Source organism: Heteronotia binoei, chromosome 1 (genome assembly GCF_032191835.1).
Source record: "Heteronotia binoei isolate CCM8104 ecotype False Entrance Well chromosome 1, APGP_CSIRO_Hbin_v1, whole genome shotgun sequence".
Classification (NCBI taxonomy): Eukaryota; Metazoa; Chordata; class Lepidosauria; order Squamata; family Gekkonidae; genus Heteronotia; species Heteronotia binoei.
Window position 1 is genome coordinate 175,729,803 of NC_083223.1, and position 21,452 is coordinate 175,751,254.

Genomic DNA, 21,452 nt, shown 5'->3' on the forward strand with positions numbered 1-21,452 from the left:
AGCAAGAGAGAGGGAGAAGGAAGCGGACAAAAGCCAGTTGCCCGGGGGCCTGGTAGAAGACCTCCAGGGGCCTGATTCAGCCTCCCCTGCACTAGTTAATTGCACTAGGGGTTCGACACCCCTGCACTAGTCCGTTGGTTATAGTTGCTGTCACTTGGTGAATAGGTTTTTGTTTATTTACAGCTTCTCTATTTTAAAAGATGTGTCTGTGGTATGTTAGGGATAGTTTACATTAGAGTTGTCACAATTGAGGAGCTTACTTCAACTGTGTAACTTCCCCCTTCCAGCATCATCTTCTGCATAGTCTGTTTGCCAAACAGGTATGAAAAGCAACTGCACTAGGGAAAGTTCATGTACAGGTTGTTTTCATAGCAGATGTTGCCTATGAGTCTTCCAAGCACATGGCTGCAGTAACTGATTCCAGGATCTTGTGCCCAGCTGAGAAAGGGACAGAGCGGTTTGCTGATATTGTATGGCATGGATTGGGGACTATGTTTGGAAGAGATGAGGATAGGAGCAAAATCAGACAGCTAGTGGGATTTACCTCCTGTTTATTCCTGTACTTCAGATTAAAAAAGCTGAGATGGATCGGAAAACACTTGATTGGGAGATTGTGGAGCTCACTAACAAGCTACTAGATGCCAAAACTACCATTAATAAATTGGAAGAGCTTAATGTAAGTAATCTTTCCTTGAAAGGGAGGGGAAGACCTGATCTGTTTATTCCTTCCTGAGCATGAAACATACATACTGGAGAAGTACAGAGTACAGGAGCTATGTGGAGAACTGAGCATTAGATTCATGTGGGCTCAAGGGAGTAGGAGATCCAAGAGCATACTTGGCAGCATAAAATTGAGCTGAAGCCCTAAGACAGAACTGAGCGGCATATTGGAGATGAGCTTTTACAAGAGAGTTGGCAGCTAAAAAAATGAGATGCCTAATCAACCTGTCATAAGAGTAGTCCCTCTTTTAAAGCTGCCAGCTCACAGATACTCTGTGTAACTAATTGGTCTGGATTTGATATTGGTTATTTTGTGGAGTTGACCACTGTCTTTTGTTTGGGAAGGATTGTGAGGACTTGTTCCCCCCCACCACCACTGTAGACTCAGCACCCTGATCATTAGACTTCACCTCCCAACTTACGCAGATATCACAGGGTGCTGCCTCTGTGCTGGCCCTCTCTTTAAAATCCTAAATTAGCAACACTGTCCTCTTTGTGAATTATAGTGACGCAGGAGCTGAATTATTCCACAGTTCTGGGCATCTTAGTATGAAGAATTCAGTATTAACACTTGAAGATATTCATAGGATGGAGAAAGGCAGGGAGTCTTCTGAAAAATTAAAATGTGCTCAGTCTGGTTGTTTTGTGCCAGATGGATTTTTGTTTCTCTTTTTATTGTATAAACAATATTTAGTCAAATCACTTCACTGGAGTTTAAGCAGTGTTTAAACCCAAGAATGCTGATATGCAGCCCAAAACATACAAAATTAGGCTGCCAAGATGGATGGGGAAATGCATGATAAAGTAAAAGTGGGGGAATGTGCTTTGAAGTTCAGCAGTATATAAAAGTGTACAAGCAGCCTTTAGAAGAGGCTTTTTAAATTCCCCACTAGGCTTTTTCTGGCGTCAGAGCTCTTCCCCCCCTCCCCACGACACTTCTGTCTGATTTCACACAAGCTGCCACACTGCAGCAACTTGGCCTGCCTCTTTCCCACAGCAAGCAAGATCATCTGAAAACCAGTTTCTACTTGCTGCAGGAAAGAGGCAGGCCAAGTCGCAGCCGTGGGGCAGCTTGTGTGAAATTGGAAGGAAGTGTTGGGGGGAAAAGAGCACCAACGCTGGCAGAAGCCTAGTGGGGTATCAGTCTTAGTCTTCTTCATCCAAACAAGACTTGGCTAGGGAGCAACCTCACTTTAAAGACCAGGCAGTGTGCTTAGAGATGAGAAACTGGTGTGATTCAGGATCAGGTCCACTATGCAGCATAGTTGTCTGTCACATGTGGCAGATTTTGGGGGACCCTTAAATGGCACCAAATTGTCCATTACTTGATTTATACTGCCCTGTGTGTGTGTGGGGGGGGGAGCTATTTTGATTTTCTGCCTCAGATGCCAAGCTAGCTTGATCTATATCTGGTTGTGAATTCTTGTGTTCTCTTGGCAGGAGCGATACCGTCAGGATTGTAACCTGGCAGTGCAGCTGCTGAAATGCAACAAATCTCATTTCCGGAACCACAAATTTGCTGATGTGAGTGGTGACTTTGTGTTGAGTTCCTGTTCAGTAAATCTGTTCAAGAGGCCTCCTTGCAGTAAGAAAGAGGAATAAAAGGTTACATGAAGGGAAGAGGTTGCCTGCATTTTAGTGATTTCCATGCCTTTATAAGATGCAGGCTCTCTAGTGACCTCACAATGACTCATTCCATCTTAGGTCTACTGTAGAATTTCCTGTTTTACTCTCAGAATACACCATAATAGCATCATTTATTATGCGCATGTTCATGTTAAAATGACTGTTACATAGAAATGCATCACTGTGATGCTGTGTGTGTGTTGAGAAATTGGTTCCCAAATGAAAAATGATGAATGTTGAAGCCTTTAGAGGAGAGGAAAAGGGACCCATCTTCAGCTGGTCCATATGGCTAACTGTGGTTCTGTACACAACTGTGTGAGTGCCACATTTCACTATAACATTTCAGAGCTTCTCTTTAACAGTATAGTACAACCACTGCTTAAGTCATTAAATTAATGCCTCTCCTCAGAATTCAGTCTCTGAGACCAGTTATGAGTCTGACTAGTATCATCCACTTCTCTTTCCTTATAGAGGTTTTGAATTCTTTGGATTGAAATAGGTTGGTGATCCCTTTGTTTCTTACACAGTGCTGCTTATGTTCCTTGAATGTTCTGCTTCGCTGTTGTCACACTTTAGAAGTTTAGGTTACTTTCCATAGAAACATATTAGTGCTGAAGAACTTTGAAAATCTCCAATTAAAATCAGTTTATTTAAATATAATTCTCAGTCTCTCTTGAATCAGTTTGGATAAAATGTTACTAATATGACAAGCCATTAAAAGGACTTGGATGCATCCGAGCTTATCCCTAGGGTTCACTGTTGGAGAGAATGGGCTGAGATCTGGTATGGGAACATAACACTCATTCAGAGCACAGCCCTGCCTCTTGTCTTCTGCATATTCCAGCTGGTCTTTCTGCCCTGGCATAAATCAGAAAGTGCCAGGATGGTAATTGATCCTTCTCCCAGGGCAAGTTGCCAAGGCGGTGGATTGTAATTGCCACATGCTCCCTAGGAGTTGCAGATTCTGGTAGAGGGGGCTGGTCACTCCAACGCAATCACCAGATCATTTTTTCCACCAATCAATGTTGGCTTAATGTGTGCCAGCACAGCTCTTTTGCTCATCCTGGTGCATATATGTCTCTCCTAAATAGGTCTTGTCTGTCAGGCCAGGAGCTGGAGACTAATCCAGATTCTCTGTTGCTGGGAAAGAAATTGTTGTCTTTTTGTATCTGTAGGTGATTAGAGAAGCTCTTTAATGGCATGGCTTGCCAGACCTCAGAATTTGGTTTGGACTTAGCTGTCTGTTTCACCTATTGCTTCATGCGCTCGCTGTTTCCTAGGCGTACCGTATGAGCTCCAGTGTAACTTTCCTGTCTCCTCCTTCATAGCTTCCCTATGAACTGCAAGACATGGTCAATAAGCATCTGCATAGTACTCAGGAGTCCTCGGGGCCTGGCCAGGAGGCCCTGCACACACTGGCCCCATCTGATGTTGTGCCCACCTCTGTCATCGCCAGAGTCCTGGAGAAACCTGAGTCCCTGGTACTGAATTCTGCTAAATCCGGCAGTGGCAGCTGCCCCGTTGCTGAGGATGTCTTTGTCCATGTAGATATGAGTGGAGCTCTACCTGATGCCTGTCCCAGTTCAGGACAGCCTGGAAAAGAGGAAGTGGAAGGAGGAAGACAACAGAATGGGGGCTGCAAGCCACAAAGCAGCTTGGAGAGCCTGCCTGGAGAGGTGCCAACGTTTGAGAAGTTGAGTCCCTATCCTACTCCGCCCCCTCCCCATCCTATGTACCCAGGACGGAAAGTGATTGAGTTCTCTGAGGACAAGGTGAGGATCCCAAAGAACAGCCCCCTGCCTAACTGTACCTATGCCACACGCCAGGCTATCTCCTTGAGCTTGGTTCAGGGGGAGGAGGAAGGCTGTGACAGGCAGCGAACCCTCCCCAGTAGCCCCACCTCAGAAGGCCAGCGCTCCACCTCCAGTTGCTCCTACCAGCCATCTCCAAAGGTGAGCCGAGCTCATGGTTCCTCACAGAGCAGCCCCTTCAGCAGCCCTCCACAGGTTCCCAGCACTTTTCCAAGTTCAGCCAGCTCAGAGGAAGACCTGCTGGCAAACTGGCAGCGAATGTTTGTAGACAAGGCTCCCCCCACCACAGAGCGAGTGCTGGTGAACCGCACATCCTTTAGCCGTGATACAGCCCAGGAGCTTCAGAAGCGCTTTAGCCGCTCCATGCAGGAGTTAGGGAGGGCAGCCTCTGCTTACTCGGATGGTGAGGAGTCAGCACAGAGCTGTAGCTGGACCGTGAGTAGAGATTCAAGCGTGGACACTGACAGCACAGAGTCCCGGGCACGCCGGAGCCACTTGGGCTCTGACTTTGGTACAGACTTCTCTCAGGAGGAGGCCCGTAAACTGCTGCAAGGGGGTGGCAGGGAGGGGCTAGCAGAGCTTCCCAGTTCATCTTCACCAGAGAAGCACAAAGACTGTGTAGACATGGACTCACTCAGGAGCCCAGCTGAAGAACAGGAAATCCTGCTACGGGGAAATGAGAACAGCCAAGAGGCTGCCTCTGAGCCAAGCAGGCAGTGGAAGAGCAAGGCTCCTTCTGGCCGCCCTCACCGCAGTCCTAAGAGAATGGGGGTTCATCACCTCCATCGCAAAGACAGCCTGACGCAAGCCCAGGAGCAGGGGAACTTGCTCAATTGAGGGTAGGGAGCAAGACAGGCCTGGGGTGCCCAGGAGCCAGTGGTCCATCCTTCTCCCAAGGGCTGTAGCCTATAGTCCTGGAGTTGATAGGACTGCCATTGTGATTCTCCTGTCCAGGAATTCCAGGCCATTTTTTATATATTTATTGTATTTTTAATACATATGAAGAGTGGAGATTAGTTCTCCAGCAGCATCAGAACAAAACACTCTGGTGTTCACCAGCACTCTGCTCTGTGCTGGTGTTCACAGCTCAGTTTGCACTCACTCTCATTCTTCTAAAGCTTAATTCTGCCTTCACACTCCTCTTTAGGCTCTAATATTGACCCATTCTGATTCATGTGATATGACCCTTGGACACCTCAAGCCTGCACTCCTGCCTTTTCAGCCTGTGCCAAGAAACAGGCCCATGTCTTGTCTGAATCTTCCACAAACCCACCATGTTAAGGGAAGGGGGTAAGGCACAAAACCTTCCATGTGTGGGTGCCTCCAGCTGTGTGTGGTTTGTGTGTTAGCTTTTATTTTGCTGAATTCATGTTTGTTTCTTTTGGCTGCTGTGTGGATGTATGCAACTGAGCAGGATGGACAACACTCATTGGTCGCTTCTCCGGATACTTAGCTGTTTATGTCCTAAGCTGTCCATGGCACTTGCAGGGAGGGGCTGGCTGTGCAAATAGACAGGGTGAATGTAAGTTTCCCCCTGCTAGACTAGGCCCTGAGGTTGCCATGTTGAATCACCCAGAAAGGCTGTGCTAGACTGCTTTGGCCGTGAGGACACTTGTTATGTGTCTGCAGTTAATCATGTTGGTTCTTACTTGAGTGACTCTGTCCTATTTCAGTGATGTTAGATAAGGTATGTGCTTTCATTTACTTCCTTTTTTGGTTTTTGACTGTAAAATGTGCTCTGCTCTTTTGTAAAAGAAAAGAGAACCTGCAGTGGAAATAAACAGCGTGTGGGCTGTGCAGACATGGGGTCATCTCACTCTATGGCCAAACCATAAAGTATCTCCATCTTTGCCATAGAAAAAGATGCAGGTTCTTTGCCTCCTTGGAGATGGCTGGTGAGGATGGGCATCCCTATTTTGGGCTGCAATCCAGATTTACACTAGTGCCTTCCCAAGGCCTTATCCAAGGTCTGATTTTTGTTGTTGCTCCTGTCATCTTTTCTGTTTGTTTAGTGGTGTTGTAGTTACCTTTGCAGAATTTTCTCTGTGTGCATATGCGGCACACACAGCTGAAGTGGATGAGGGAAGGACTAATAGTATTTGGCTTTTTGTTTGATAGACCAAGCTTCCTAGTTGTCTTCTGGTCCCCTGGGTTTTAAACAAGAAGGTGCAACCAGTAAAGTGACTAGGCTACTGGATCTAATTTATCTTGCCAGCTCTTTTGGTTTGAATGAAGACTGTATGATCTTCCATGAGAGAAGCACTCTAAAGCCTTCCTCCATAACATAGGGAGTTTGCTCCCTTGCAAACACCAGCAAAGCTGCCAAGGAAGCCTGCCGGTAGCTTCACAGGACTAACAACCCTCCCTCAATTTTCTAGAATCTGTTGGATGGCTGCCAGAGCCTTTGCAGGCTACAGGGCTTCTGCTGTCCTCCACTTCTCTCCCTTTAGACCTAGCCAAGGTCTGCTCCATGTGAGGCTTGATGGCCATAGCAGACTAGATGTGGCCTTGTCAAGTGGCCATTCCTTTTTCTGTCTAGCTGTTGGCTCCTGAATCCTTTGTTGAGGCACAACTTAGTATTTTTGGTTAGCTATGCCAATAAATTGGTGCTAAAGATGGACACCCTTCCTTTAGTTTACTTGATTCTTAACCTTTAATGATCTGACTCCTACAGTTGATAATTACTTGTTCTGCTCAGCCATTGTTGCTACTGCAGCATTTGGGAGTTGTTGGGGTGTTTCTTTGGGGGGGGGGGGGCTGTTACTTTGCTCTGTAAAGGGCAGGATCAGGGTTGGCATTTCTTCCTGCCCCAGCTCTACTTTTTTTTCTCCTGTGGTCCAGGCAGTGGGTCAGTCAGTTACCTCTGGGAAGGCTCCTCCTAAAACAGGGGCGGTTCCTTTAAATCAATCCAGGAGGGTGAGTGGCCTTCTTCCCTGGAACCACCCTAGTCTATCCGGCCCTGCTGCTGAAGCTGGGTTCATCATACCCTGTAGAATATGAGATCTCGTTAGCAGGCTGCTTAGTTAGGATGGAACTGATTAATTCAGGGTCCCATTTTCCCTTCTGGAGATGACTACACAGCTGCATTTTAAAGCAGCTGGAAACTGACATGGCCCAGCCACCTGACTGACTGAAACCAGGCACACCAGTGTTGCTTACCTTTAATGTTGAGCTCAAAGGCTAGTCAGAGGAGGAGGAGGGAATAATCATGAGCATAGCATAGTTCAGATGTGCTGTTCATTTCATGTTGGACTGGGTTGTAGCAAAGCCTCCAAGAAATGCAGCGTTCCTTCCGAAACTCTTAATGCAGTTTGTGGTGCAGCTCTTTGTATTTTGCTTGTCCTTGGCAGTATTAGTTCTCTTGGGGAGTTTGAGTTGCCTTCTTCAGCTGCCCCATGTTTCACAGTGTCCCAACTCAAGACTGTTAATCTGTGACTAATGTGCTTTTTTCTGAGATTTTCAAACTGATGTATATTTTAAAGCCAAAAATAAACTATTTTAAAAGTATGTCTCTGCATCATGACCCTGAAAATCACAACTTCCAAAAGCAAAGTGCACCGCTGATGGTCACTTCACAGTCTTTCCAAAAAACTTCACTTCTGCTACAGGGTTATCATATTTCTCAAGCCATCAAGATGCAGTATCTTATCCTGGGGAAATGCAACCCTTTCTGCTAGATGACGTGTTCATTGCTATTGTATTGCTTGGATAGTTATCAATATTCAAAAACAATTCACCAAACCCTGGCAGGAACAGTTGTACCCCAATATAAATTACAATATAAACAGCAATATGATCATTCACCTTTCTAGCCGGATGCTGTTGTACAAATTGGGAGTGGTAGATGTTTTCCAGAAAAAGTACTTGTGGGAAACCGTAGGACACTGCTGCCTCCTAGTGGTTCGTGACACCAAAAAAGGTTCTGTGGATGAAGCAACTCCAATTTTTTTATATCATAGTGACAGTCTGGTTGTGCTCTGGGGTACTTGATTTTGCTGCTTTATAATGAATCAGAATATGAAAACTGGCTTAATTATGCCATTGTTGGCATACTAAGGTGAAGAGGAATTTTCCGTTCTTCCTTGAGCTATTCATTTTGGCTTTGAGCGTTTTAAGTCCAGTACTCTAATCCTGTTACCTCTAAAGCTATTGCAAGTAGGGCTTTGGGCTGAAAAAGACAAGTCTGCGGATGTCTAATCAAAAAGTACCTGCCCTTGCCAGTGAATGGAATCAATATGCAGCTTCCATCTGCTATGTTAACACTTTTAAAAAACAACCCTATAAAAATCTATAAAAATGGCTTCCTTGAAGGTAGGAAGGGGTGTATAAAGGTGACATCTTGAACTACAAAATGCAAGAAAACGTCAGCAAGCTCATCTGAGGGGTCTCTTCTCTTAGAGATAGACCTCTATAGCAAAGTACCCAACCTCCAGTCTGCGGACTGGTACCGGTCCGTGGCCTGTTTGTAACCGGACCACACAGCCTCGCCCCCCCCCCCCCCCGCCCTGTGCAGCTTCACACACACCCCGTTTTCACCATTTTAAGGCCTGGGGAGGAGGCAAGGGCAGCACTGCTCTTTCAGCAGGTCATTGGTGCTGCCACCACAGTTTTCCCTGCCAATCAGCTGATAGGCGGGGGGGGGGGGGTCAGCCTGGGAGGTGCTTCATCACCCCTTCCTGGGCCTTAAAATGGTGTAAATGGAGGGGAGGCACCGTGGGGGGCAAATCTGGTGCCCCTATCCTGCTGGCCACGGAGGGACGGGCTAGCCCTGGAGCCAAAAAGGTTGGGGGCCACTGCTCTATAGTATAAACAGTACATCAAATAACTTATTCCTCTAAATTAAATTTAGTGTTCCTAATTCTAAACAATATATATAATATTAACATTCAGTTTTTTATTGCTGGGATTCTGTCTGTGCCACTGCTTGACAGTTTGTTCCTGATGTCGTGTTACAATATTGGAACTCAAGGATATCAGCCAATGTCTGTTTGTGGCAGTTGTATGTTGGATTTTAGAACTGCTAAGAGATTAGTTCACAGGATCATTATGATGGGGTACAAATCAACTCACTTTAAAGAGGAACTGGTCTTTTCAATAATCTGATACAAATGCCAGTGCCAAGCCGCATTCACAATATGTTGATGACTGAGAACAAAATGAAAAGTTCCTGTACATTCAATACGGGGCTGTTGTCAGCTGGCCCAGTCTTGCTTTTCCCTGTTAAAGCTCTCCATCCCCTGTGTACTTGGAAATAAGATCCTCCTTCAGTCACAATTGTGTTGTTTCTGTGAACTTTATAAAATCCTACTCAAGACATTGTTACAAGCAATAAAAAGAGTATCTGTTATACATAAATATACATATCTGAATAAATACAGCCTCCCCAAAGATCAGTCAGGAATGGGTGGCATCAGCTTAAAAATACAGTAAGTGGAAAAATTACAAGCAACTGACAGGTTGTGGGACACACGTTTATGTAGAGATTAACTTGATTGAGGTCCCATTGGGAGAGCTAAAAGGTGACTTCAGTAAGACATTCACAAAGTGTGTGAAGCTGCAGTCAGGCAGGCATGGGAATTGCACATATAGGGTTTCACACCTTCTGTTTGCCTGGTACATGCACTCACTTGCAAATGCACACACCCACAATACGCACTCACACATGACAGCTGTGTGAATGCAGAAGTCTATACACAGACACACACATCTTCCCACGTACATGAAAATGTTTTTTCATTAGAGGCACCTGGAATTTCCTTTTCACATCTCTGTTTCTGCTAGCAGACTTTCTCCAAGGCCTGATGTTACGAAGACCATCTGGGAACTGGAATCTGCAAGTGAATAAAGGTGAATTGTAACTGAAGTCTGTACATTAGACCAGAAGCACAAGGGCTATAATGGGCAAAGCTGTAAAGGAACCATAAAACAAGGTACTCCTAAATGAAGTGGGGGGACAGGTGAATAGTTAGTTACAGTACATCCTCACAGAGAACAGAGTTAATGTGCTTAGATCATGACCACATAGAGGTTGGAAGATTTTTGTATGTGCTGTTGCCATAGGCAACTGGGCTGTTGTACCATTTATGTGTAACTATACAAAGAACCAGTCTATCTTCCACTGTAACCAAGGAAACAGGTGCTTTAGAATCAAAGTATCAGAACTCCTTTAGGGACATGCTGCCTACTGTTTTGTAATTCATGCATCACCTGTCCTCTTTTGCCAAAAGACACAAAAAGAAGGCCCTAGTAAATGGAATCTTAAGTCTGCATTTAGGGATACCTTAGTCAGGTTTTATTGCTGCATGGAGGCAAGATTATTTTTCTGTCTAACAGAAATATGAGACTAATACATATGTTACCAAATAGGATATACTTCATGGGAAGACTTTACTTTTGATATATTTTGAATCCCTTAAATGAATTACTGAAATAGTTATTGCATCAAAACTAACTGGAAACTCCATATTTTTTGTCCAGAATCCCTCAAACCAATGACTGAATGGTTACTGCATAAAAAATACCTGGGAGCTGTCTGTATTTTCTTTGTCCAGGCAGGCTCTATCAGCTCTACTGATTCTTATCTTAAACATTAACTTTGGAGTACGTTCCCAAAAACACCTGGATTTAACTGGGCAAAAAATTCTGGCTGTGGTTCATGTTTAATGTTGTCAAGGAATCTGATGCCAAATAAAAGGTTACAGATTCATGAGGAATCTTTTGAGGAGATGAACTAAAGACATGGCAACAGAGCATATGTAGATGGTCCCAGGTTTAGTCTGGCCAATCAAAAGCAGGGGCAGTCTGAGGCCCAAGGCAAATGTCAAGGTTGGCCTCTGCCTCACTCATTTTATTCCTGCCATCAAAAATCTCCGTCTACTCTGAGCCTGGTTTCTGGGAAGAATGGGTTATACATTTAATAACAATTGTTTGAGGTGGCAGTAGCAGGCAGTGCATGGTATGTTTCACTAAATTGTTCAGGGTGGTGAGAACCAGAGAGGATTGTGAGGCACTCCAAAGGGATCTGTTGAGGCTGGGTGAGTGGGCGTCAACATGGCAGATGAGGTTCAGTGTGGCCAAGTGCAAAGTAATGCACATTGGGGCCAAGAATCCCAGCTACAAATACAAGTTGATGGGGTGTGAACTTGCAGAGACTGACCAAGAGAGAGATATTGGGGTCATGGTAGATAACTCACTGAAAATGTCAAGACAGTGTGTGTTTGCAATAAAAAAGGCCAACGCCATGCTGGGTATTATTAGGAAGGGAATTGAAAACAGCCAGTATCGTAATGTCCCTGTATAAATCAATGGTACAGTCTCATTTGGAATACTGTGTACAATTCTGGTCACTGCACCTCAAAAAGAATATTATAGCGTTGGAAAAAGTCCAGAAAAGGGCAACTAGAATGATTAAAGGTTTGGAACACTTTCCCTATGAAGAAAGGTTAAAACGCTTGGGGCTCTTTAGCTTGGAGAAACGTCGACTGCAGGGTGACATGATAGAGGTTTACAAGATAATGCATGGGATGGAGAAAGTAGAGAAAGAAGTACTTTTCTCCCTTTCTCACAATACAAGAACTCATGGGCATTCAATGAAATTGCTGAGCAGTCAGGTTAAAACTGATAAAAGGAATTACTTCTTCACACAAAGGGAATTCACTGCCACAGTAGGTGGTGGCAGCTACAAGCATAGCCAGCTTCAAGAGGGAATTGGATAAAAATATAGAGCAGAGGGCCATCAGTAGCTATTAGCCACAGTGTGTGTGTGTATTTGGCCACTGTGTGACACAGAGTGTTGGGCTGGATGGGCCATTGGCCTGATCCAACATGGCTTCTCTTAAAGTGATTGCAGTTGGCAGCACCGGCCCTGTCTGCCCCTCCACTGCCAACAAGGTAGGACTGAGACAGGGAGAGGCCAATAGCAACTGAGCTAAGGGCCTGTAGGAACAGCCAGGGCACCTACATGGGAGTCAAGAGATCAACCTTTGTTGTTTGCTTATGCTGCTCAAGTCATGGCACTGCTGCAGCAGTGGCAAAGAAGGACAGTGACAGTTGTACCCACCACCCACCATGTGGGGCCTAGGAAAGCTTCTCCATAGCTAAGACTGCCAGTTCTTTAAAGGGATAGTGGGGTTTTGGAAAGTACCCAGGACCTAGGAAAGCTGCTGAAGCACAGACAATGCTGAGCTAGGCGGATCACACTTTGTTTGAGTCCAGAGAAAGGAGACTATGAATAATGTAAATATTTCATTATAAAGCAGATTTATATATAGGCACTAAGCTGTATTTAAAAATTTTAAATGCCAAAAAGCCTTCCATGGGGTACTGCAGGGTTACACTTTTGTGACATTGGATTGCACACATTCACAACAACCAGAACTATGTTTCTCCTTCAATGTCCTCTTTTCTACCCTCCCCCTTTTCTAGTTTCCTCTCCTCCTCAATGATATCCCTGAGGTCTTACTGCTCTGGCAGATCCATGAGTTCTTCTCTCTGGCCATTACTTCACGAGTTTCATTCTCCTCCTCCTCCTCACCCTCAGACAGAAGGTCAGAGATTTGCTGCTGCAGTTCAGGACTTATGTTGTTCTCTGCTAGGATCAGTGTCCTCAAGGCTGTTGGGTAGTTTTCCACCATGTCCAGCAAAATCTGAATAGAATGAGACCCGAAAAGCAGCTGTAGAAGCAGCTCAGCTTAAAAACCAGACAAAGGTGAGTGTGGAGGAGTGCACATCTGCTTTACACACTTTTAAATCTCTGCACCTTCATGCTTTAGAATTCCACTTCTAACCTCTTCTTGGTAAAAACAAAATACCAACTATATAGTGGTTTAAGTATCTCTAAAAACATGTAATAAGACAAGTATAAAAACCAATAAAGGAAAGGTATTACAGTGATAGGAACTTCTCTATGGCAAATTTATAACAGCTCTGCTGGGCTCCACCAAAAAAGAAATCTATGTTCCTACTAACTATGCTCTCCTTCCTTATGACCTTTGTTTTCACTTCCCCATACATTATGTCTGAAAAATTTAGATAGATAACATCATTTCCTGCTTCTGAAGTTAATCTAAAGAGTGCCAAATGTTACCTCAGAATTGGATTGAATTTGTGGAATGAAACAAAGCAAAAGAGAGAAAAGCATGGCTAGAAATAGACATTAATGGGTACTGAGCTGCAGGAAAAGATTGCACAGAGTCTGTGTGCCAGACAAAAAAGAATGCGCTTCACTAGTATATGTGCTAGTTGAAACCTCCAGGCTCTCACTAGACTAGTTAGTGGGACACAGCAGGAGGCCTCTAAGGTCTAAGTTGCCAGAGGTAACTTAGGACAAACAGCTTTCTGTGTGTGTAATCATGTCACTGCTATACTCAATCATGTTTTAGCACACAAGGGAAGGGAGTGTGTGGCCCAAACAATAAACCACATTTACATTTGCCACAAACTCTGGTTTGTTTATCTGCATCAAGCCAGCAGTGTCAGCAGCCCACGTAGGCTTTACTTAGGGTTGTATTTTCTTTATTCCAGAAGCAGTGATGAGAATTAAACTCTGAGCAATAAGGCACATCTATATATATACTACTCTAAAGAAAATGTTCTTATCCCTTTCAGCAATAGGACCTCTTGAGTATTGCCTTTTATCTCTACAGTTGCAGCAATTTCTGGCATTTCAAAAGAAAGCTCAATCCAAAAAATCTCCGCAGGGAAATCTTACTGATCCTGACAAACATTGTCTATCTGATTAGACCCAGCACAATATTCAGTGCAATTTCAGTATCTCCCTCCTCTCCTGCAGCAGCATTACATGATCCTTGAATTTCCTTTCCTGTGGGAAAATAGCCTCCCTACAGGAGCAGGATATGCTGTGCATTTTGGGCTGCCCTGGGAGAGGGGAATCCACAAAAATTAAGTTTTGTGGCAAAAGTCCTTCCATCTGTGGAAATGCTATGCTCGATCCATCCCAATCAGAAGCAGCACAGGTCTACTGACAAACTCATATGCTGACTTATGACCTGGAAGTGGAAATGAAAGCAGCAAAGAGCCACGCTCCCCTTACCAAGGCTGATTGGTTGGTAAGTCCTGTTCCTTCCAAGTCCAGAACCTCTAAGGTGCGGCTGGATGCCACAGAAACTGCCAACATCCCTACTATCTGGTCACCTAGAGAGCAGAAAGCCAGAAGAGGTCAGCAAATCCCACACACCCATTCCAGGCCACAGAATTTGAAGGGCACCACGGCTGGCTAGCTTTTTTGCTAGGCCTGTCATCTGTGCCTTTAGCAGCCTCTCTCATCGTTGTTGTTGCTTGCAAAGTGTACCTTATTGAATTTCTACAAAGTTAAGGTGCAGTAGTTCTTTTAAGAAGGAACTTAATTCATTTGTACTGTTTTTTTCCTGGATACAGGCTAGTTGAGAAATCAAAGCAATTAACCTGCACGTACACAGAATATTTTCCCCTCATTGCAGAGTAAACACAGGCAGCTTCATCTTATGTTTGGAGGCAAGGTTTCTGGGCCAGAAGGCACAGCTTCCAGAAGGCCTAAGCCTTGGCACCTCTCATTTCACAAGGTAAGACTTGACAGAGGAGAGGCAAAGCAAAGAAACGCCTCACCCAGAGAAAGGGCAGATGCAGGTGGGGTGTGCTGAGGAGCTGCTTGCATTTGTCTCCCTGAGGCAGGATGGGGAAAAGAGAGCTGCCTGGTCTAGTCTCTGTCTCATCAGCTGCCAATTCTGCTCAGGCACTGCAGCTGCAGAGAGGGCTGGTTTCTATAGCAACCACTTCAGGAGCTCTACTGTATTTTGAAGATGGGGGAAGGAGCACATGATGACTATGAAGTTCAATGACCAGGACAAATTCAGGGCTTTGAAGAGTAGTGGAAAGAAAATGTCCAAAATGACATTACCACATTTGTAAAGAGGAGGAGTTGCTCTCAATTGTAATGGTTTCCAATCAAAGCTCTTTAGGCTTCACACAACTCCCTCTGCTGAGCAAGACTGGTAGTGAATCTCCTCCCTGGTAAAACATGGTTGACCATCACCTTGTATTTTTCCATATTCTAGGTCTATGACAAATGCCTTGTTTTCTATTATATTTTAAATTACAGGGTTCTGTGTGGACTATTTTCTAAAGATTCTTTATTAAAAAGTTAAAACTTGGTTCCAGCCCAATTGCCACCAAGCTACATAAGCAAATCCAAGCAGGAGGGACTTACTGAAGGTCAAATGATGTGACAGTGACTTCATGGCCACCATGAGGATGCTGTCACCATTTTAAAATCATTAAAAATGCTCTGCAGCTGGCTGAGGTGCTATCGACTGCCCCCACCACCACCTTATCAAGTGCCAAAATGGTCACACCTCCCCATGGCACTTGTAAAGGCATGAGGGAAGAGAAACAAGAATGCTGTGTGTCCAAGGGCCCCTGTGGCATTTTAAAATGACTTTTAAAATGGTGGCAGTCACAAGGATGCCAAAATGTTTAGTTTGGCCTGCAGACATAATGCCCTTAGTATAGGCCTATCTATTGAGGAGGAGAAAGAAGAAGAGATTGGATTTATATCCCGCTCTTTACTACCCAAAGGAGTCTCAGAGCAGCTTACAATCTCCTTTCCCTTTCACTCCCACAACAGACACCCTGTGAGATAGGTGGAGCTGAGAGAGCTCTAACAGAAACTGCTCTTGAGAGGAACAGCTCTGCAAGAACTTATGACTGACTCAAGGTCACATCAGCAGGTGCACGTGGGGTGGGGAATCAAACTCTGTTCTCTCAGTTAAGAGTCCACACACTTAACCACTACACCAAACTGGCTCTCTAAGGAGAGTCAGAGCTCCAGGTAATATGTTGTGCTTAATCTCCAGGTAAAACATTGAGCTTAAATTGGCTTAATCTGTTCAACATGCAGCCTCTGGCATCAATGCAACAAAATCCCATTCATATATAAAGGGAGGGGGAACCATGTGTCTGCATTTCTCTCACCCAGAGGGTTGTAGTCCAAGTTCAACACTCGCACTTGGGAACTGTGAGCCACTGCAATAGCCAGGCGGCCCCATCCTTTTGCTGTGATGCCAGGATTGGCACTGAGGGTCAGCTCCTTCAAACCTATGTGTGACAAAGAAGCCAAATGAGCCTAGAGGACGGTAGTCACAAGGTCTCCCTCATTCAGGACTGATCAATGCAAAGTATGTGCATAAAGTGTCATCAAGTGGAGCAGACTTACGGTAACCTGTGAGGCTTTCAAGGTATGAGATGAACAGAAGTGGTTTGCCATTGCCTGCCTCTGCATAGCAGTCACATACCTCCTTGATAGTCTCCTATCTAAATACGGACCAAGGCTGACCCTGCTTATCTTCCAGGATTGGGCTAGCTTGGGCCATCCAGGTCAGGGCAATGGAAAATATATAGTGACTCATTCTGCCTCCAGAATCACACGCACGGGTTACAAATGCCAGAGAACTAGCTGTGTGAGTCTGTTGCAGCAAACAAAAAGAGAATCTGTAGTACCTTAAAAACTAACAGACTTATTGAAACAACATTTCATGAGCTAGAGCCCACTGAGAGCCAGTGTGCTCCAGGGGATAGAGTGTCAGACTAGGATCTGGGACACCCAGGTTTGAATCTCCACTCTGCCACGGAAGCTTGCTGGGTGACCTTGGGTCAGTCACACTCAGACTCTCAAACCTACCTCAGAAGGTGGGGGTTGTGAGCATAAAATGGAGAGAGGAAAACAATGCAAGCTGCTTTGGATCCCCACTGGAGAGAAAGGCAGGACATAAATGATGTAAATAAAGGAGATGCCTGTCACAAACTATCTCTTTCCTTTCCCTTTCAACCCACTGTTCACATTTCTGCCCTTTGTGTGTGCATATATATGTGCTGAATGAGAATTCGTCTGTCTGATGAAATTGACTAGCCCATGAAACTTTATGCTTTGGTAAAGCTGTTAGCCTTTTCTTGTGGATTATGTGGATATGGATTATAATCACCAGTGTGTATTTTATGCTTCTTCTCAAATGCACCCAAAGCAGTTTCATTCATTCCTTAACACATTTTGACCACCCTTTAATTCAACCAACTAGGGTGCTTATAGCACAGTGAAAGGATAGATTTCTTTTGTTTACAGGATAACATATGAACCCATATTTTATTCCTGACACATTAAAGACAGAAATAAAATAAATGAATTCAACAGTTTTTAAGAGCAGAAGTGACCTAAGCATTTTGGTGGTCAGAGAACAGTTAACATGGTAGTAAAATAATAATAACAACAATTGACCATTAGGGTTGTAAATCTGCCACATGAGCCATTTTCCTCCCATCTGATAAAGTAAATGAATGACAGGACTGGCCATTTCCAGTCCAGTCCTTTAGGTACCTTGAAAATGTGAATGAAAAGGGTGGTTATTCTTGTGAACTCTCAGAAGCTGATATGTTTTCCAGTTTTTATCATAACCTTTTCTCCAGCTCTGACAATCACAGAAACTGCTGGTAACTGCTTTGTTTATACATTACTGCCCTTTGTGCAACTGTGACAACAGCTGGGACTGATGTGAGGACAAAAAGAAGTGCTATGTGGATGGACCCGAAGATAACCACAACCACCAGTGAGATCACATAATGCTGAATAACATCCCACACCACTGTAGGTATAACTGAATGTTTGCCTAGTCATTGTATAGGTGGTTTTCTGATGGAATACTGCCTGGTGCCATTTGTCCATACCAAACATGGTTATCTGATCTCTTTCTCAAGTGGATGTACCCCTATCAATAATATAGAAATAAGGAATAAATGCTAACTTACAGAAGAAAGAAACAGGAGGAGTAATACAGAAAAGCCTCTTTAAGAAAAGAGGATGACTAGACAGGAGCAGGCAGATTGGCACAATGTTTACTCTAAACAGATGTTCTTCATTCAAAACCCTGGAGCCTCAAACCCGATAGAACACACACACACACTTTTTAGATTTTGATCTTGCAATTCTAGTGAGATGTGAATTAAAAATAGTAAGTAAATCAAGAGTGGGAAAGGATGAGAGCTACATCAACCATGAGCTCCCCCATGGCCTGGAGCCAGCCATTAATTAATAAATTCAGTAGGGTGACACAGTTTCTCCAGAAAATATCTATGTTCTGCTAAGAAAGAGGACTGTCTGGTCTAAACAAAGATCCGAAGTACCTATGAAGTCCAGAGCCACCTCCACACTTACTCTCCTACTTACCAGACTTGGCGCCATCAGGAGGCAGAAGCCCACAGATCAAGTTGATACCTTCATCCCCTAGCATACAGTCTCCCAAATCCAAGGCTACTAGAGAGGGATGAGTGGAAAGTGCTGGGTTGAGGAAAGCCAGGCCAGCATCTGTCAGGGGACTCCCGTGGAGGCTATTTGAATAGAAATATGAGGAATTACAAACTCCTTCCTATGGGTTTAGGTTGCTGCTGAGATTATCCAGTTCAAACCAGAATCAATAAATAGTGTGAAGAAGATACAGAATGGTTAATAGATACCAGGCTAAAATGGAGCAAAACTACATCTGAATGCAGAATCCTTAAAAGAGGGCGGGGGGTGGGGGGGCCAAAAGAGATAGGAATTTGCACCATGTTAAAAGCAGGCTGATGTCAGGAGATGAAACCAGGCAGATTTTACCTCTCTTTGGGAATAAAACAGTACAATTTAGAAGCTGAGACACAGCAACAAGATTGTGCAGAAATGCCCTTTGTCTGCTTTATCGGGATAAGAGAAAACTACATGTCCCACGGCACTTTAAAGACTAACATATATAGTGAGTTAGATCCTGGCTTTCATAATGAGTCATAGCCCATTTAATAAGACACACAAAAATATCTAGAAATATTCTCCTTGGCAGGCTCTGGACTGCAAAGCTTAGACAAAAATGTATTTGTTGGTCTCTCTTGTTATTGCTACAGGAGGCTAAGAAGCTGCCTCAGATATGTCGCTATTCCCTCATCTGTGACCTCAAACAGCAAATATGGATATATTTTTCTCTGATAAGGAGTGTAGTATAGCTTTAAGGAGCAGTGAAATCCAGACAGATGAGGCATAAATACTTGAGTAACTATACCACACAACTGGGGCAAAATCCATGGAGCAGGGGGAGTGGAATTTTCACAGTATTTTACTTAAACTACCTTCTGCCATCAGAACCATTTTGAGGACAAATTTAAGGTTCCTGTTTGAAATGTCATAAAATAGAAGGCAAAAATCAGAAGGATTACTTCACATGATAGGAAGCACATCCTCAAGCTCTCAACACAATTTAGTTATTCCTTCCCACAACAAAGATTGCTTTCCCTTTGGTCTACCTGAATTAAAGCTAGGTGTGTAAACAGTTAACAGCTTCCTACTTTATCAGAATGAGATTTATGGAATAACTAATTATTCAGTATTGATCTCCAGATTGTTTATTTTGGGTCTGTCACAATCATTTGGATTAAAAGCACCAAGTTTGAGAGAAAACACCCCGGAGGAACCTAACTGTGAGCAAAACTAATGATTCCAAGGTGTTTAGAGGGGTAAGTGAATAGTGTTGTAAAGCCTCCACCAGGGTTTTCACCATCGGAGTCCTGGTCCCTAGTAAGTGGAGTTACTACTCACAACAGAGACTGGACAGAGCGGTTGGTCTTCAGGGCCTCTGCCAGTTGTTTGACTCGGTTGATGTTAGAAACAATGCCCAAGTTAAGATTGAGTTGAGCCAAGGAGTGAGACTCTGCTACCCCCCTGCAGATGCGACCGAAATCTCGGTCAGAAAGCTGACAGCCCCGGAGAGAAAGCAGTTTGATGGAGTTCTCCCGCAGGCTTTCACAGATATCCCGGATCTCAGCGCTTGATAAAGTCTCCCCAGAGATCTGGATAGATCCTGGCAACATGTTGGTCAGTGAGGTAGCACTCAGCAGTTAAACTGCAGGTGCTGCTATGAGTCCGGATCTCCGCAGCCAAATACTGTGCAATCCAAATTCAGATTCAGCAGAGGTTAAAACACAGTGGCATCGAGTTCAACGAAGCAACGGTTGTACTGTCCAGTGCAAAGAAAGCTGGAGGCCTTGTTTAAATAACAGCGTTGGATGTGCTATTCGGACCAAGCACCAAAGATACTGTGCAATTCAAATCGGTTGCTCTTTAGCGTTGCTTTCAGTACTGCGCAAGCCGTATCCGTTTAGGGATTTCTATCAATAAAAGTAAATCCTGTGCAAATGCAGAAAACAATTTGCCCAGTGCAGACTGGCTAAAAGCAACACGCAGCCAGGAACACAGCTGGGTGAGTAGGCAGGAGCGAAAGTGTGCGCCGTGCAGACAGGCGAGCGGCAGGGAATCCGAAACACCGCGAGGAAGAAAGGGCAATCCAGAGCTGAGCGAAGATCCCTGCTGCTGGGAACTGAGGCGAGCAGACAACCGGGGGTACATGTAGACAGGCTCCCGTGGCTGCGAGATCAAGCGAGGACCGCCAGGGCTCCGCCGGGGAAGGGGGGCGGGCGGGCAGCCGGGCCCTCCGTCTTCAGTCCGCCCCGCCTCGGTCTCTTCCCCCTTCCCCAGCGCGCTGCACCTGCTCCGACCGCGTCCCCCTGGCGGTGGCGGCGACCTCGTCGGAAGGGCTGGCCCGGCCGGGGCCCCGAGCAGCCCTCGACAGCTGCAGGCGCCTCGGAGCCGCGCCTCTTCCCCCTGGCCCCGCGGCTCCGGCGGCAGGCAGCGCCACTGCCGGGCTCCCTCCGGGCTGCGCCGTCGTCCTCCTCTTCACTCGGGAGGAAGGAAGGAGCTGGCTTTGTTTGGCGCTGCGCCGGTTCCTATGGCTACGCCAGGCACTGCAGCCTCCCTCCGCCTCCTGCAAAGGCCGGCCACGCGGCGGCTGCCACCTTCCCGCCCTGCCTGCTGCCCCCTTGCGGGACGGGAGCCCAGCTGCCACTCCAAGGCCTCCGCGGGGACTGTCTGGCTGAGCTCCACCGCCTGGCCTCACAGGAAGCGGCTTTGCTCTGAAGGGGCAGAGCGGCCTGGAAGCTCCACCCAAAGGGGGCGGCGAGAGGAAGCACTCCTAGATCAGGGGTGGGGAACCTTTTTTCTGCCAAGGGCCATGTGGATATTTATAACACCATTTGCAGGCCATAAAAAATTATGAACTTAAAAAACAGTGTTCCGCCAAGGGAGAAAGATTCAGGCCGGCAAAATCAATACAAATAATTGTTTTTCTATTTGAAGTCATGTAGGGAGAGCCTAATCTGGCGCGCGCACACACACACACGCTCACGGCCTGCTGCCCTAGGAACTCAGTAGCACATTAGACCACATCCCCTAAT

The 21,452-nt window shown here is 45.2% G+C and overlaps 2 protein-coding genes across 9 annotated transcripts in view; one reads left to right on the top strand and one right to left on the bottom strand.

Moving 5' to 3' along the window:
* TJAP1 (tight junction associated protein 1) overlaps nt 1-7,664 on the top strand; it is an 83,210-nt gene extending 75,546 nt beyond the window's left edge. For all 8 annotated transcript variants that reach the window (XM_060244424.1, XM_060244394.1, XM_060244398.1 and 5 more), the window contains 3 exons: nt 569-676; nt 2,161-2,244; nt 3,675-7,664. In XM_060244424.1, the coding sequence (XP_060100407.1) occupies nt 569-676; nt 2,161-2,244; nt 3,675-4,994 (1,512 nt within the window). In that variant the 3' untranslated portion in view covers nt 4,995-7,664. The remainder of the gene's footprint in view (nt 1-568; nt 677-2,160; nt 2,245-3,674) is intronic.
* Nucleotides 7,665-9,431: 1,767 nt separating this feature from the next.
* LRRC73 (leucine rich repeat containing 73) lies at nt 9,432-20,661 on the bottom strand. Its single transcript, XM_060244439.1, has 6 exons — nt 19,762-20,661; nt 18,367-18,527; nt 16,125-16,247; nt 14,209-14,309; nt 12,619-12,802; nt 9,432-9,988 (listed from the first exon to the last, which is right to left on the bottom strand). Exons 1-6 carry the CDS (start codon nt 20,031-20,033, stop codon nt 9,918-9,920), a joined length of 912 nt encoding a protein of 303 aa, XP_060100422.1. The 5' UTR covers nt 20,034-20,661; the 3' UTR covers nt 9,432-9,917.
* Nucleotides 20,662-21,452: the final 791 nt, after the last annotated feature.

Coding starts and splice junctions, on each gene's coding strand:
- LRRC73 (XM_060244439.1), bottom strand. CDS start 20,033: ATGTTGCCAGGATCTATCCAGATCTCTGGGGAGACTTTATCAAGCGCT. Junction 18,528..19,761: donor CGCTCTGTCCAGTCTCTGTT/GTGAGTAGTAAC, acceptor CTATTCAAATAG/CCTCCACGGGAGTCCCCTGA. Junction 16,248..18,366: donor TCCTGATGGCGCCAAGTCTG/GTAAGTAGGAGA, acceptor TGTCACACATAG/GTTTGAAGGAGCTGACCCTC.